Raw genomic sequence first — 16,500 nt, forward strand, 5'->3', positions numbered from 1 at the left:
TCATGGAGGATGAGCAGCTGATCTGTGCTGAGTGCTGACAGAACCAGCTGACATTAACAAAGTGTGTCAGTGCTGCAGGTTATTTTCACCAGCACTCATGGAAATATAGAGTGCAGGAGGTGTCTAAGAAAGGATTGCAGTTCCCACAGTCCCTGAAGGCAGCATGATGGGGGTCCCTTCAGCCTCCTCTGCTCTTCTGGCAGTCAGGATTTAACCCCCCTGTCAGCTGACGTCCGGGCTCTCAAAGCAGGTCAGCAGCAAAAGTTTGAAAGTGAAAAAACGGGTCAGAAGGTGGAAAAAAGTTCAGAATCTGACAGAAAGTTTGTGAATCTGAAAACAGAAAACATCTCAAATATGGACAAATGGGACTAAAGTGTTAATAAAACCTATGAAAGAAGAATGAAACTTACATTCAAAGTGAAATAAACTTCTGCTGCACTTTGAATCTGGTTGTTTGTTCCTCACAGAAAGTGATGAAGCTTAATGTTTCTTATCTGCTGTTTCTCAGCTTGCATTCACTCACATGCTGCTCACAGCTCTCTGAGCTCTGACTGAATGAAACAGCTGGAACAGCTGGCACACAGCCGGCAGGGGAACAGAACAGCATGTATCTGCAGTGATGCAGCAGTCCCTGCCTCCCTCCTGCATGGCAGCTCAGTGATCATCCTTTGTGTCTGTGTTGGGCTCACCTGCACAGGGTCGCAGCACTTCACCTGTTCAGCTTCTCTTTGGCTGCACAGCTATCAAACACTGACTCTGCTGCATGTTTTCACACATTTCTCACCTGATGGAAAGCTGCTCACACACACTCACAGCTTCCTTCCATCTGCCGTTACCTAGCAACAAGTTAGCTCACAGCTGTTCTCTCAGCCATCGTCCAATCCTGTTATTCTTCTTCTGATAAACTCTTCTCTGTGTTTCCCCCACAGTCACTAAATGTCAGCATCACCTTCAGTTGGCCTTGGCATTGTGTAACAGGGAATTATTGATAGAATTCATGAAATAAAGCTCAACTGAAAGTGATTTCCTTTCAGTTATCAGTGGGAGAAGCTGTTTGGCTGCATTTTGTCATCATGAATGAATCTGACTGAAGACAACTGCTGCTGTGATGAAAGCTGTTTTCTAACCAAGTCAAAGATTGTTCATTTCCAACAGAGTTGGAGGGGAGTTTGTTAGTATCAGCTGATTAATGGGCTGTTGGAAATATTCACCAACTCTGGACCTCTGGAAGCATCAGCCGGTGATTCTAGATTTGTTTCTGTCTGACAGATTCACTGTTTTCTTATTATTTAATGGATCATCATTTCATCAACTAAAGCCCAGAAGAAGAACACAGACTTTACCATGAAGACCAGCACAACTTTCACATCATATTAATCTGAACACACAACTAAAACATGGTGTCTGACCTCAGAGTCTTCAGTCCACAGTGTGGACTCTGCAGAAAGCTGCTCAGCTCCTTCTCTACAGAGTCACCGATGGTGTTCCTGCTCAGGTCCAGTTCTGTCAGATGGGAGGAGGGGTTGGACTTCAGAGCTGAGACCAGAGAAGCACAGCTGATCTCTGACAACATGCAGTTCACCAATCTGAATAAAGAATAAAACATGTGAGCTGAAGCCAACAGGATGCAGGCTGAAACTGACTTTAATCAGCTATATGTGCCTTTCCAAATATCATATTTGGATCCGGCTCTGCCACTAGTGCTCATCTTTGGAAATGATTCAACTAGTGATGCTCCGATCGATCGGCCGATAATGTCCAAAAATAGCCTGATCGGCGATCGGAAAAATATGCCGATCAAAAAGCCGATCACGTGACGTAAATTACTAGCGACCACTTTCTAATGTGGTACGTGACTGTACAGAACCGAACAGGCAAAACCTCTACAGTGCATCTCGACAGCATGACCTCTCCTGTCTGGAATTTCTTCAAAGTGTGTCAGAAAGATGTGAAACTTACTGCGGTCACGCCATCTGCGCTTCGGAGAGGCACGGTCACGCTAGCTACACTTGAAAATCGAGTGCCCGTTTACATCGCGTCATACGGTAAAGCGTGTGAGCGGATTTATGGTGCATTCAAGTGCACCCCGTAAACTCAGAAATCTATATCGATGTTGATTTTTCATTTGTTGGAATACCCGTCATTACTTGGTTGTTTTTTTACTACATTCTTTTTAATGATTAAAACAAAATGATAGAACAAAATTATTGAAGCATATTCAGAATCAAACTCATTTCTGCATAGTCAGATTTGAAAACTTCACTTAGAACCAAATCAAAATGTTCTCTGCCAACTCCACCAGATTCTTGTTCTACATGTCCCCAGCTACCTCTGGCGGTTTAATTTCTATAAATGGTGCACTCTCTGCTAGATGAAAGGCATGGAAATGTCCGATTCCTTCCGTGATCGGCAGTGATCGGCAATCGGGCAGATCATGCTTTTGGTGATCGGTGATCAGTCCAAAAAATGCTGATCGGAGCATCACCAGATTCAGTTATTCTACCACATTATTTAAACCACTAGTAAAGCAAGAATGACCATTTGGAAGGAGCAGCAAGGGAAATAAGTCCTGAGATGAGTGTGTGCAGCATGTTCTTCTTCTGTGGTGTAATTCTGAATTCCTCTCTGGTTTCTGCACTTTGTGATGGATTCTTTTAGCATGTGATCCTCTCAACTTTGGAGATTTTTCATCCTTCATGTTTAAAATAAAGTGCAGAGTCAGCGCTTTGCCATTTCCTCCAGTCTGTCACTAATTACTGGGTGGAGGCTAAAGCCCAAAGCAGACTGAGTCGTTGGAGTTAAAGTGACTGAACTCTGCACATTTGTCCTGTTCAAATGAGCAGCAGAAGCAGCAGATCTGTCAGTTTGTTGCAGTTTAATCTTCATCCAGCTTTCCAAACTTTACTAATCAAACATCTCTCAGATGGACCAGAAAGGTGAGTCAAAGCTACATTTCAGCTGCTCCATTTTTACCTCTGATCTAAAGTGTTTTCTCTCCTTTTATGACTGAAGAAAAATGATTTTTACCAGGATCATTTTTCTAAGGAACAGCTCTGCTTCAGTGTGTGAAAGTGAGGAAAGAATTGCTTTGGCAGGTGAAAAGGATGGAAGGGAGGATTCATTTAGACATGTGGAAACACTGAATGTTTGGATATTTCCACACATCACTAAATCATTTCAACTAAAACAGAAGAAGTGAAAGAGCTGCAGTGAACTGACCTCAGAGCCTCCAGTCTGCAGTTTGGACTTTCCAGGCCAGCAGCCAGATGTTCCACTGCTGGATCCGACAGCTCATTGTGACTCAGGTCCAGTTGTTTCAGATGGGAGGGGTTGGACTTTAAAGCAGAGGCCACAACTTCACACTCAGTCTCTGAGAGTTTATCACAATCAGCAAGTCTGTGATGAGAGAAAATGTAAAGTTAGTTCTACTAAAATCAGACAATCTACACTATAAACACCAACTGAACTCATATTCTAACTGAACACAGTGATGTGAATGTAATGTCCTCTGATGAACATCTGTTCTTCACATCTGTGATTGATCTCATCTTCCTGTGTTTGACACGACATCATTAATCTCTTCAGTCTCTCAGACCTGAGCTCCTTTAAACTGACTTTTCTTCATTATTTTCTCTAATCTGCAGATAAAGAAGGAAATGTGGTGTCACATTCAGACTGAAAACATGTTTGATCTGATCCCAAAGTCAGAATAAGGACGTCTTGTTCAGAAAACCATTTTTACATTCTTACATCTTTCATTTGACTCCAGAATCTTTATAAAAATTTCAGCTTAGTGAACATTTACAGCTGAAAGACGATCTCTTTGCTAACCACGGTCAGCTGGGACTGTTCACACCCATATACAGGAAGAATCCACTCTAAGAAGCTTCTAAGCGCCAGTTAGCTTCTCCAGGGGTCTGAAAGCTGCCACAGAGCAACATCATTATGTCTCCGGAGACATCAGCTCCAACACTGCAGGCTGTACGCTTTGAGCTTTCCCCTCGTATATTTACATTCTGTGCAAAGGCCACAGTTCACGCCGTCTTCTCAGATGATGGCGTCTGCGTTTCACTGCAGATGGATGTCTTAATATCTCTAATCTGCAGCTATAAAAGCTGCTAGCATTCAGTACTGTGCCGTGGTCTGAGTCCACATTTCAAACCGTTTGTGGAAATCATGGACGTGGTGTCCTCTGGGCTAAAGAGGAAAAGGAGCATCCAGATTGTACCAGAGCAAAGTTCCAAAGCCAGCATCTGTGATGGCGTGGGGCTGTGTTTGTGCCCATGGCGTGGGTAACCTGCACATCTGTGAGGGCGCCATTAATAGGCCGTAAGGTGAACCTCAAAAACTCCTTCAGAACACCAGGCTTGTTCCGCGCTCTCCGAACCAAACACGCTTCAGCTCATAAAAAGATTTGAGTTATGTTGAGGTTTAAAAAAAAGTTTCGCCGCTCAGAACACAGTACTTTTTTAGTTCGCAATGTTTAAAGGAATAACTAGTGCCTGGCAAGGCGTATGTACATTTTCGGCAGGCGTAACAACAGTTTGGCTCGCGAGAGGTGCCACGGTTGAGACGTCATCAGAATGAACGAATCGGATAGCTGGTATGTCAGCTGAGCTGGTAAACAGGAACAGCACCGCAGCAGCAGCGCGATCATCCAGCAGTACCGAAGAAGACGAAATTTTGACCGAAAGATTTGTTACATGCACATATCTTCTGTTAAGCATGAGGAAACACAGAATTTCACCTGCACAAGGTGGAATGGAAGGAATCAGAAGGAACAAATAAAGAAGCACTTGCTGAGTTCTTATACGATGCGTGGCCACATGCTGATCTTACAGCAGTGGGAAGAAACCTCAGCTTGTACATAGCACATCAACACCAATGTCACTGTGTGACTGTACTGGAAGGTGTGCAGTCTGTTCATGCTGTGGAAGACCTGCAGTGTGACCACGAAGAATGTGACACTGGTGTTTTTGCATGCACAACATGCTGCACAGGAACATAAGACTGTCATTATTAAGAGCCCTGACACTGATGTAGCAGTCATTGCTGTGAGTCTGCAGAAAGATTTGCCATGCAGCTTGTACTTTTTCACAGGGACGGGCAACAGAACACGCATAATGGACATTACCAAGGTGTCATCAGCTCTCGGAGCCAGTGTGTGTTCAGCCTTGATTGGGATCCATACATTCACTGGGTGTGATACCACAAGGCAAAAAGAAGACATTTGCTGTGGCATGCGAGAAAGATGTCTACCTGAAGGCTTTCAGAAATCTGGGGACTGAATTTAACTTGGACCACTCTACATTTGCATTACTTTGCAAATATGTATGCCATTTGTACGATCAGCCAACCGCAGAAAACATCAATGAGGCTAGGTACAAAGCTTTCTGTATGGCATCATCAGCCTTGCCAGAATTATCTATCCCCCCAACAAGTGATGCCCTCCACCAGCACTGCAAAAGGGCAAATTATCAGGCTAAAATAATAAGGTCATGTGTAAAGCAAAAGATTGGACTCATTTGAATCGGTGGTGGAGAGGAGGACACTGAACAAACTGTTATCCATCATGGATAACCCCACCCATCCTCTCCGCCAGCTGCTGGTTGGACAGCGGAGCTCCTTTTCCAACAGGCTCATCCAGCTCCACTGTCACAAGGACCGTTTCAGGATATCCTTCCTACCAGCAGCCATCACCATATACAACACCTCCCCTCTGGCTGGAAGAGAACTTCAACCTCAATAGGCTTGAAGTCTCTCCTAAAAAACAATAACAAAAAACAAAAAATACTGTAGATTTGTATATAGCAAATGTTTATTCACTATTTTTATTTATTTTATATTATTTTATTTTATTTTATTTTATATTTATTTTATTCTATTCTATTTGCTTGTTTTTTACTACTTTAATTGTTTTCATATACTGTATGCTGCTGCAACAAAACAATTTCCAAAATTGGGATTAATAAAGTATTAATAAAGTAGACTTGTGCAGGTGTTCCAGCTGTTCAAACACCACAAAGGAAACAGAGGATAAAGAAGATGACAGCTGCCCTGACACTGACAGTGAGGAATAGTGTATGTGTGTGCGTGCGTTTTTTTTTTTTTTTACCTTTATTCTATTCCATTTGTATCATTCCTTTTATTATGGTTATGTACATAAGTTTATGCCGGTTGATGTGTATGCCCTACTTGTTTTGATTTTGTTATGTGTTGTATAGTTATCAGTGAATAAATCAGTAAATGAATACCTGAATGGTAAATGGCTAAATTGGCTCAATTCAGAAACACATGAATGAGCATTATCGTTGATAATTATTATTTTATGTTCACTTTAAGATGATATTTTGCGAGATTCCTTTCTGTAGGTTAGTTTTGACAGCACCAGGCATGTTGTCATTTTTCCAGTTTGTTGTCGTAAATCGGCAACGTGATTGGTCCAGCGCGGTCACGTGGTGTCTTGTGACGTCAAAATCGTCATTCAGCCCTGCGGAAAATATCTTCAGAAAACGTCTCGGTTTAAAAAAAGTACAGGATTCTGTGACGTGAAACTTTTTTTTATATGTGCAAAATAAGTTGGTCATTTTTATCAGCTAACGGGCATGTAGTTCGGAGAGCACGGAGCGAGCCTAAACGAAAACGGGGTTCACCTTACCGCCTATAATGCTGAAAGCTCCAAACAGGAGCAACACGGCTTTTTCAGGGACGTCCTGCTTATTTCAGCAAGACGATGCCAGGCCGCATTCTGCAGGTGTGGCAGCAGCGTGGCTTCATAGGAGCAGAGTGCAGGAACTAAACTGGCCCGCCTGCAGTCCACACCTGTCTCCCATTGAAAATGTGCGGCACATTATGAAGTAAAAGATATGACGGCAGAGACTGTTGAGCCAAAGCTTTCACAATCAATACCTCCAACAGCCACCAATGAAATGACCCGACTGAGGCTGCTCACCTATAAAACCTTCTGCTGATCCAACCATCACAATTTTACCAACAAAAACTTTTATTCTGACAAATGCTCTTAATGATCCAGTTCAGTAAAACTTTAAACCCCCAAAATACTTGTTCCAACATATTCCCACAGATTTCTGTTGCATCATTTCCAGTGAGCTGGGAACTGGGCCCAATCTGTCCAAGATTCTCTCCTGTGAGTCAGGTTGCCATGGAAACACTCTTTATGTGCCGATCTGAAAAACTGGCCAGATTTCTTAGCTTCTGGTTGTGTTGGGGACCGGCCATGTGGGCCGAAAGCAGGCCTACATGGGAAACAGTGGAAACAGCAGGTTAATGCTGGCTTCCTGCCTCCAACAGTAGGTCTGCTGCTGTGAAGCACATGTGAGCAGCAACTGTGGGAAAGGTCCAGATGAACCTGTCTGCAGGTTCTCCAGAACATCTCTGCTGTTCATGTGCAGAAACGGCTTTTAGGGAACTAAGCTACTAATCTGCACTGACTCATGAAGTCAATGAACACATCAACTCACCGAGCCTTTCTGCAGTTCCTCACAGCTGGAATCAGCCTACTTCGTCCCTCATCTGTTGTGTTGTACTTCTTCAGGTCCAACTCATCCAGAACCTCCTCTGACATCTGCAGCATGTAGGCCAGAGCTGAGCAGTGGATCTGAGAGAGTTTCTCCTCTGATCTGTTCTCTGATTTCAGGAACTCTTGGATCTCCTGATGAACTGAGAGGTCGTTCATCTCCATCAGACAGTGGAAGATGTTGATGCTTCTGTCAGGAGAAATTTTAGACGTGTTCATCATCTTCAGGTTGTAGATGACTTCCTGGATGGTTTCTGGACTGTTCTGTGTCTGACCCAGCAGGCCTGCTAAGAGTCTCTGGTTGGACTCCACAGAGAGGCCATGAAGGAAGCGGACAAACAGGTCCAGGTGGCCATTTTTACTATCGAGGGATTTCCCCATGACTCTGTTCAGGAAGTCATCCAGAGATGAGTAACTGTAGTATTTTCCCAGGAAGCTCTTCAGCACCTCCACCTTCCTGTTGGTGTAGCAGTGCATCATGTAGACTGCAGCCAGAAACTCCTGAACACTCAGATGAACAAAGCAGTAAACTGGTTTCTGGAAGATCTCACACTCTCTTTTGAAGATCTCTGTACAAACTCCTGAATACAGCGATGCCTCTGGGACATCCAGCCCACACTGCTCCAGGTCTTCTTGGTAGAACATGATGTTTCCTTTCTCCAGATGTTCAAACGCCAGCCTCCCCAGCTTCAGGAGAACGTCCCCGTCAGCCTCCGTCAGCCCCTGTGGACCCGCCTCAGGTCCCTGGTGGTACTTGTTCTTCTTCCTCTGTGTCTGAACCAGCAGGAAGTGGGAGTACATGTCAGTGGTGGTCTTGGGCAGCTCTGCTCTCTGCTCGGGGGTCAACATGTGCTCCAGAACTGTAGCAGTGATCCAGCAGAAGACTGGGATTCCACACATGATGTGGAGGCTCCTGGATGCCTGGATGTGGGAGCTGATCCTGCTGGACCGCTCTTCATCTCTGAACCTCCTCCTGAAGTACTCCTCCTTCTGGGCATCGGTGAAGCCTCGTACTTCTGTTACCCTGGCGACACACGCAGGAGGGATCTGATTGGCCGCTGCGGGCCGTGTGGTTATCCAGAGGCGAGCCGAGGGAAGCAGGTTCCCCCTGATGAGGTTTGTCAGCAGCACGCTGACTGATGACTTCTGGGTGAGCTCAGACACAACCTGACAGCTGAACTCCAGAGACAGTCTGCTTTCATCCAGGCCGTCCAGGATGAACAGAAGTGTGCAGCCGGCCAGCTGCTCTGCTGGGAGCTGCTGTAATGTTGGATGGAAAACATGGAGCAGCGTGAGAAGACTGTGCTGCTCCTCTCTGATCAGGTTCAGCTCCCTGAAGGAAAGCAGAATCACCACACTGACATCCTGGTTCTCCAGGCCCTCGGCCCAGTCCAGAGTGAACTTCAGCACTGAGAAGGTTTTTCCAACACCAGCGACGCCGTTGGTCAGAACCACTCTGATGGCCCCCTGCTGCTCAGCTAAGGCTTTAAAGATGTCCTGGCACCTGATGGGAGTGTCATGGCGGATCTTGGAAGCCGTCTCCAGCTGCCTCACCTCATGTTGGGTATTAACCTCTTCACTCCGCCCCTCTGTGATGTAGAGCTCAGTGTAGATCCTGCTGAGGAGGGTTCCACCTCCTGCTCCATCACTTCCTTCAGTCACATGTTCACATATCCTCCTCAGACTCATCTTATGTTCATCTAAAACCTCCTGCAGACCAACATCTGCTGACCAAAGAACAAATGAGACCAAACACAAACAGATTACATTCAATTCATCACCATTTGTTCTTCTTTATCTGTGTTGTGTTCTGTGTCTGAATTTAGACCCAGTGCCTCCAAACTGTGTGAACAAACAGGATTCTGGTTAATGAATACAGGGACAGCTGCTGCCATCATGAAACCATCAAATATGAAAAGTACATGTATTCATTTGGGTTTGGCTTTCCCTTCTGCAGAGTGAACAGAGGACATGTGTTCCAGAAGAAACCTCAGATCCATTTCACTGGGAGATCAGCTTTAAATGATGTTCCTGATGACCTCTGTGATGACCCCGTGGGTCCTCTTGTGGTTGGTTGGGGTATTAACGAGTGTCTGTTTGTTCTGCTGGGAGCTGATTTGTGTGATTTAGGACACCTGTGGCTCCTCCCATCTTCTTTTGGCTCCTTTAGTCCTGATTTCAGTCTGATTACTCTGCTCTTCTCCACAGGTGCTGCTATCTTGGTTATTGTGTTGGTTTAGTTTCATTTTCTGATCTATTTGCTCATTACAGCATTTACATTTATGTCTTCCACTCAGAAATATGATCCAGCTCTGATTTAACTGATGTCCACAGCCCAGAACATAAAGCTTTGATTTGGCGTATCAATTCAGTCTGATGTGAGTTAATAAAATGATTCTTTAGCTTGAACTGATGGTGTGTCTCTGTTGTTGTGTCCATGTGAGTCAGGTCCTAACAAATGTTGTGTTGTTCTGTTTGACACCACAATGTGTCTGCATTAAATCAGCAGGTTAACCATTCAGACCCAAAGCTGTGTGTGAAGTCCTTCTGAAACCTGAGGGGGGCTGAAAACTAACAACTGTCCACTAACACTTTTATTCTCAGCGTCTGAAGAAACTAAAACATCAACTGAAATAAAAACAGACACATTTCAGCAGTTAAACCTCCTCTTTTTAAACCACTGACTTTGTCGTCATGGCGATTCATATTTTTTGTAAAATATTATTGTTTGTGCATCTTGAACATGTTGATGTGTGTGTGCGTCTAAACGGGTTAACAGAAATATCTGACCTGGTGCAGCTCTGGATCTTTCTCCACACCGGGGACAGGAGGAGCCTCCTGAGGGAGCAGACTGGTCCCAGTATGAGCCTCCTGAGGGAGCAGACTGGTCCCAGTATGAGGTGATGCACTGTCTGCAGAACCAGTGTCCACAGCTGGCAGAGACCGGATCCTTCAGGACGTCCTGACACAGAGCACAGCAGGACAGCTGCTGCTCCTCACAAACACCACTCCTCTTCCTCCCTCTGCAACACATGTCTTCATCACTAAAATCCTTTTAAAATAACTCCATTTAGCATCAACTCTGCTGTTTGATGTGAATACAAACTCAACCCTTCCTGCAGCAACATTTCACATTTGGTTCAATTCTCAGTTTGAGCTGACTTCACTGTGTGAATATTACTGCTGCTGCTGTACAGAAAACATTTCATTACATTTCAAATCAGTCCTAATCCTATTCTACATTTGCTCTTTTAGAATTAAGAAATAAAAAACTCTTTAGTAATTACAGATAACCGATAAGTGTATTGATAAAGACCTGGGCTGATCAAATAGATTCTAACAACACTGGCTGCAGCTACACTCTGAGATGATCACATTTCATTCCACATCCATCCACTGTGACCCCCTGAGCTGTCAGAGGCAGAAAACAGACCATCACTGACAGACATGTGGTCCTGTTCAGAGGCCATGTTGCTCCTGAACTGGAAGTAGAGTTTAGATTTCCAACACAAACCAAAATGATCAGAAATACAGCTCTGTAGCCAGAGTTTTGGGTTTGCCACATCAGATTGTGCACCACCATCTCCTTGGTTTGACACCAGACTGAGTGCTGTTCTCCCATTTGTTGTCATGGCAACAGGAGAAAGCAGCAAGTTAGTGCCTGTGCTAACCTAGTTAACAGGACATTGAGCTGGTTTGGATATAAATGCTGAGTTTAACAGAAATAAAAGAGATCAGGAAATGTCCTGAAATCTCTGTTTCAGTTGTCTTACTTTGTGTCTGAGGGTCCAGCTTCATCACTGAGGTCTGGAGGATGATCTTTGGACCAGTCACTCTTCAGAGACAGACAGTCGGATGTTGGAAACTCTGCTCTCTGTCTGTGGTGCCGACCTCTGCTAACACAAACATGGTGTTATTCATATGCAAATACATAAAATGATCTATATGAGGAAAATAAATCAGTGGAATAAAAACAATTCCAGGTTTATCTTCAGCACTGTAGCCAGGCTGACAAAGAGTCCGAGCTCTGTTGAGCCAGGTATTCCTTTAACTCTCAGCAGTGATGATTTCATGAGCTTCTTTATTAATAAAATTGTTTCTATTAGAGAGAAGATTGATGGAGTCCTTCCCACTATCATCAGTGATGTATCATCAAGTACAGCAGCTTTAGAAGTATCTTTAGAACCTGATTTGTATTTAGACGGCTTCTGCCCAGTTGATCTCTCTGAACTAACAACAGCAACAGTCTCTTCTAAACCATCAACTTGTGTTTTAGACCCAATCCCAACCAGACTGTTCAAGGAGGTTTTCCCATTAATTGACACTTCCATATTGGATTTGATCAATCTGTCTTTGTTGACAGGATATGTACCTCAGACTTTTAAGGTTGCTGTAATTAAACCTTTACTTAAAAAACCTCCTCTGGATTCAGAAGTGTTAGCTAATTATAGACCTATATCCAATCTCCCTTTAATGTCTAAAGTTCTTGAAAAAATAGTTGCAGCTCAGCTTTGTGATCATTTCCACAGAAATAATCTGTTTGAAGAGTTTCAGTCAGGATTCAGAGTGCATCATAGCACAGAAACTGCACTGCTGAAAGTTACCAATGATCTCCTCTTAGCCTCTGATAGCGGACTTGTGTCTGTGCTTGTCCTGTTGGATCTCAGTGCTGCATTTGATACGGTCGATCACAGTATCTTATTACAGAGACTTGAACATGTTATTGGGATTAAAGGAACTGCATTAGGCTGGTTTAAATCATATTTATCTGATAGATTTCAGTTTGTTCTTGTAAATGAAGAATCTTCCTCACACACCAGAGTAAGTCATGGAGTTCCCCAGGGTTCTGTGCTTGGACCGATTCTTTTCACTTTATACATGCTTCCATTAGGTAACATTATTAGACAGCATGGCATAAATTTCCATTGCTATGCTGATGATACTCAGCTGTACTTATCTATGAAACCAGATGAAACCAATCAGTTGTTCAGACAACAAACATGTCTTAAAGACATAAAGACCTGGATGACGCCCCCATCTTGCCTGCTGCCTACCGTACAGGCCTGTGGGGGCAGTGCTATGATCTGGGGCTGCTGCAGTGGGTCAGGTCGAGGTTCAGCAACGTTATGAGCCCAAAGAATGAGGTCAGCTGACTACCTGAATGAGCAGCTTATTCCATCAGTGGATTTTTACTTCCCTGATGGCTCAGGTATATCCCAAGATGACAATGCCAGGATTCATAGGGCTCACATTGTGAAAGAGGGGTTCAGGGAGCATGAGCCATCATTTTCACACATGGGTTGGCCCCCACAGAGTCCAGACCTTAACCCCAGTGAGAAGCTTCGGGATCTGCTGGAGAAGACTTTGCTCAGCGGTCCGACTCTCCCATTATCACTGCAAGATCTGAGAGCAAAAATAATGCAACTCTGGACTGAAATAAATGTTGTGCCATTGCAGAAGCTTATTGACACAATACCACAGCGAATGCTGCTGTAATCAGAGCTAAAGGCAGTCCCACGAAATATTAGAGTGGGACTTTTTCTTTTGGACGAGCAACGTATTTTGTCCTTTATCTATTCATATATTCATTCATTCATTCATTCTGTTTTTCTCTGTTTTTTGTAACAAAGAGATCAGGAAAGATCCAGAAATCTCTGTTTCAATTGTCTAACCTAGTTAACAGGACATTGAGCTGGTTTGGATATAAATGCTGAGTTTAAAGAAAAATAAAATAGATCAGGAAAGGTCCTGAAATCTCTGTTTCAGTTGTCTTACTTTGTGTCTGAGGGTCCAGCTTCATCACTGAGGTCTGGAGGATGATCTTTGGACCAGTTGCTCTTCACAGACAGACAGTCGGATGTTGGAGACTCTGCTCTCTGTCTGTGGTGCTGACCTCTGCAAACACAAACATGGTGTTATTCATTTGCACATACACATAAAATGAATGGTCAAAGCGCCTGACTATCATGTATAGATACAGTATATTTATGTATATATATATGTATACACACAAAGCATAGACCAGGCCCAAAGTGGCTAATATGGAGGACCAGGACAATTCCTCGTGGGCCGGTCTGATGTTGGGGCCGCAAGGGCCAGTGTTCTCTTTTTTTGGGGGGGGACGGAGTTTAGTCATGGCAGTGGGTTTATGTTAATGTTTATGCATTTTGGCTTTTATTCAAGAGAGAGGTTGAAAGAGGTGCGACTGGGGACCGTATAAAGTTATTAAAATTAATTTTTACTTTTCAAGAAGTGGCATGGGGAAGGCAGACTTAGGATTAGGGCTCTGGTCCTGTGACCTTAGGTTCAGGGTGAGTGGAACGGAAGGTATATAAGAAGAGAAAGTGGGTTAAGAAATATTGTTTTTTTGGAAGAAATTATTTAGATTAATTTTTATGGTGGACACATGTGGGGGCGGGGGGTGGACTTATGTTCATGTTTTTTTCAAAACGTGGCGTGGAGTGGGGAACTTAAGGTTAGGGCCATACTCCTGTGAACCTTAGGATTAGAATATGTGGGAGGGGAAAGCTTAAAAAAGGGGTCTAACTTTGGATAAAAAAAGTTTTTGGGAAAAATTATTAAAATTAATTTTTCAAAACGTGACATTGAGGGCCAGAGTTAGGGTTAGGGCTATGGTCCTGTGACCTTAGGTTTAGGGCTAATGGGATAGCGAGGTATGTAAAACTAGGAAATGGTGTTTCAGTTTGGGATGAAATAATGTGCTCATACAAAAAAAAAAATAATTAGAAAATAATTTTGGTTATTGAGGCTGATCAAATAGTTCAATTAGAGCCTTGCTATCTTAATTGGTTGGGCTGTGAGTCAGTGCAAAGATCTGCACAGCTTCCTAATAATCTCTAGTGTAATAACTCAGTTGATCCACTAGTGTAAAAAGTAATAATTACCTTGTAAAAGTTAATTATTTGAACTAAAATTACACTCAACGGAGCTTGGTACTAGAAAGGTTATTATCCCGTCTTTAAAGCAAAACCCCAATTTCTTTTTTTTGCGTGGGTTCTCTCCGGGTACTCCGGCTTCCTCCCACTGTCCAAAAACATGCATGTTAGGTTGTTTGGTGTCTCTAAAATTGTCCTTAGGAGTGTGTGGGATCGTTTGTCTCGTGTGTCTCTGTGTGGCTCTTTGATGGACTGGCGGCCTGTTCAGGGTGAACCCCACCTCTCGCCCAATGACCGCTGGGATAGGCTCCAGCCCCCCCGCGACCCGAACCGAAGGATTGTCGCTTAGTGTTAAAAAGTATAACTATTTTTCAAGTGTGGGACTGTATGCCAGTTAACGATCAATACGGTTTGCAAGTTCTTTAGACATTTACTAATTTTTCCTAAAGTATTTGGTGTGCCTTGTGAGGGGCTGTATGTCAGTTAATGATCAACAGGACTGGGTTAGGGTTGTGGGTTGGTTACGTACGCTGCTACTGCTGTCCGTGGGCCGCCTTCGCCTCCACTGGCAGCTCCCGTTTTTTTTTGCAAACGCTCCCTTACAAAACAGGTCAGTGCACTCAGTCAGTGGTGTTTGACAGATGGAAAGCAGAAAGAGCAAGGGTGGCGCAGAGAAGGCTAGACTTAAGGCAGATTTAGTGTTGACGTGTCGCTCACGGCGGTGGCGTGAAAAAAAAAAGTTTAAGAACACACACACAGTCAAATCAGCTCTGAGGAATCAACACGTCTCATAAAAGTTGGCAGCAAAACGCTGGAAAAGTAAATGTTATTAAAAGGAAAAAGCTGGAACCAGTCAGGTTAAAGGGATAGCTCGCCTCTTTTGACATGAAGCTGTATTACATCCCACATTAGCAACATCATTTATGAACATTTTGGAACCAATCAGGTTAATTAGCAGCAGGTCAGCGGCATAACTGGGTGTAAAAAGAGCACCTTAGAGAGGCAGACTCTCTCAGAACTAAAGGTGGACAGAAACAATCTGCAGATTGATGCTGGATTTAGTGTTGACGCGTCGCTCACGGCGGTAGCGGCCTGTGACGTTATAATGACGTTTCATGCCTGGTGCTTGCCTTGAAAAGACGGCGCAGCACGTTGTCGTGCCACATAACTGGGAAACTTTGTCTTGTAGCCCCTCAGAGTCAGAAGATGCAGCACCGAGCAGCAGCCATGAGCCCACAAGTCCAGAGTGGGCAGGTAGGATTACTCATTGAGTGAATATTATTAGAATGAATATAATGAAAAGTATGGTGTAGACCTGCTCTGTATGCAAAGTGCCCTGAGCTGATAGATGATCCATCAGCTCATTAATGAAACTGACCTGAATTGATCAGAAGGCTTTGTAAAAAGGGGAGTTTTGTGCTGAGAATTAGGATCATTTTTAAAATGTGATTTTGTGTCAGAAGCAGAGCCAGCAGCCAGTAGTGATGAGGGAACTGCTTCTGTCAGTATGGGAGGAACAGGTGACCTGTTGTACACTCAACATGTGAGGTTATAATTACATGATTTTAATCACATGTTCTGATCTAAAGTGGGTCTGAGGCATGAAACTCCAGGGCTGAAAATGAGTCCCACTCCGGCCCTGGTATACACACACATTTATATATATATATTTACACTGTATATACTATATTTATACATGTTTAGATATATAAATAAGGTTAAAGTCAGCTTGTCACCCTGAATATTTCCAACCTGCTTCACACCCTGTTTGGGTTGCCAGTATACGTTGCCATGGTGATGTCCCAGATAAGAAGCTGCCCCCCCCCCCCCCATGAGCAGTTCTCTTACTTTGTGTCTGATGGTTCTGGAGGTCTGGATGGGTTCCTGTTGGTAGAGCGACCGCTGGATGCTGCAGACTCTGCTCTGTCCATCTTCTGGACTTCAGTCAGTCTGAGAGAAGAAAAGAATGAAGACAAACACGTCTGTTCAGGTCTCACAGCCAAACTGAAACAAGCTTTAACCTCCTGCTTTTCTTTCTGTTCCATGTCAGAAAGAACTTTTAGAGAA

The 16,500-nt window shown here is 43.8% G+C and overlaps 1 protein-coding gene and 1 long non-coding RNA gene across 3 annotated transcripts in view; both read right to left on the reverse strand.

The window, feature by feature from the left end:
• LOC142388931 (uncharacterized) overlaps positions 1-16,500 on the reverse strand; it is a 406,360-nt gene that overhangs the window by 300,540 nt on the left and 89,320 nt on the right. The window lies entirely within an intron of this gene.
• LOC142388841 (protein NLRC3-like) overlaps positions 3,452-16,500 on the reverse strand; it is a 69,573-nt gene continuing 56,524 nt past the window's right edge. The window contains exons 4-6 of the mRNA XM_075474411.1: positions 10,328-10,437; positions 7,482-9,261; positions 3,452-3,638 (exon numbers count right to left, since the gene is read on the reverse strand). Of these exons, the coding sequence (XP_075330526.1) occupies positions 3,590-3,638; positions 7,482-9,261; positions 10,328-10,437 (1,939 nt within the window). The 3' untranslated portion in view covers positions 3,452-3,589. The remainder of the gene's footprint in view (positions 3,639-7,481; positions 9,262-10,327; positions 10,438-16,500) is intronic.

The sequence above is a fragment of the Odontesthes bonariensis genome, chromosome 2 (assembly GCF_027942865.1).
Source record: "Odontesthes bonariensis isolate fOdoBon6 chromosome 2, fOdoBon6.hap1, whole genome shotgun sequence".
Taxonomy (NCBI): Eukaryota; Metazoa; Chordata; class Actinopteri; order Atheriniformes; family Atherinopsidae; genus Odontesthes; species Odontesthes bonariensis.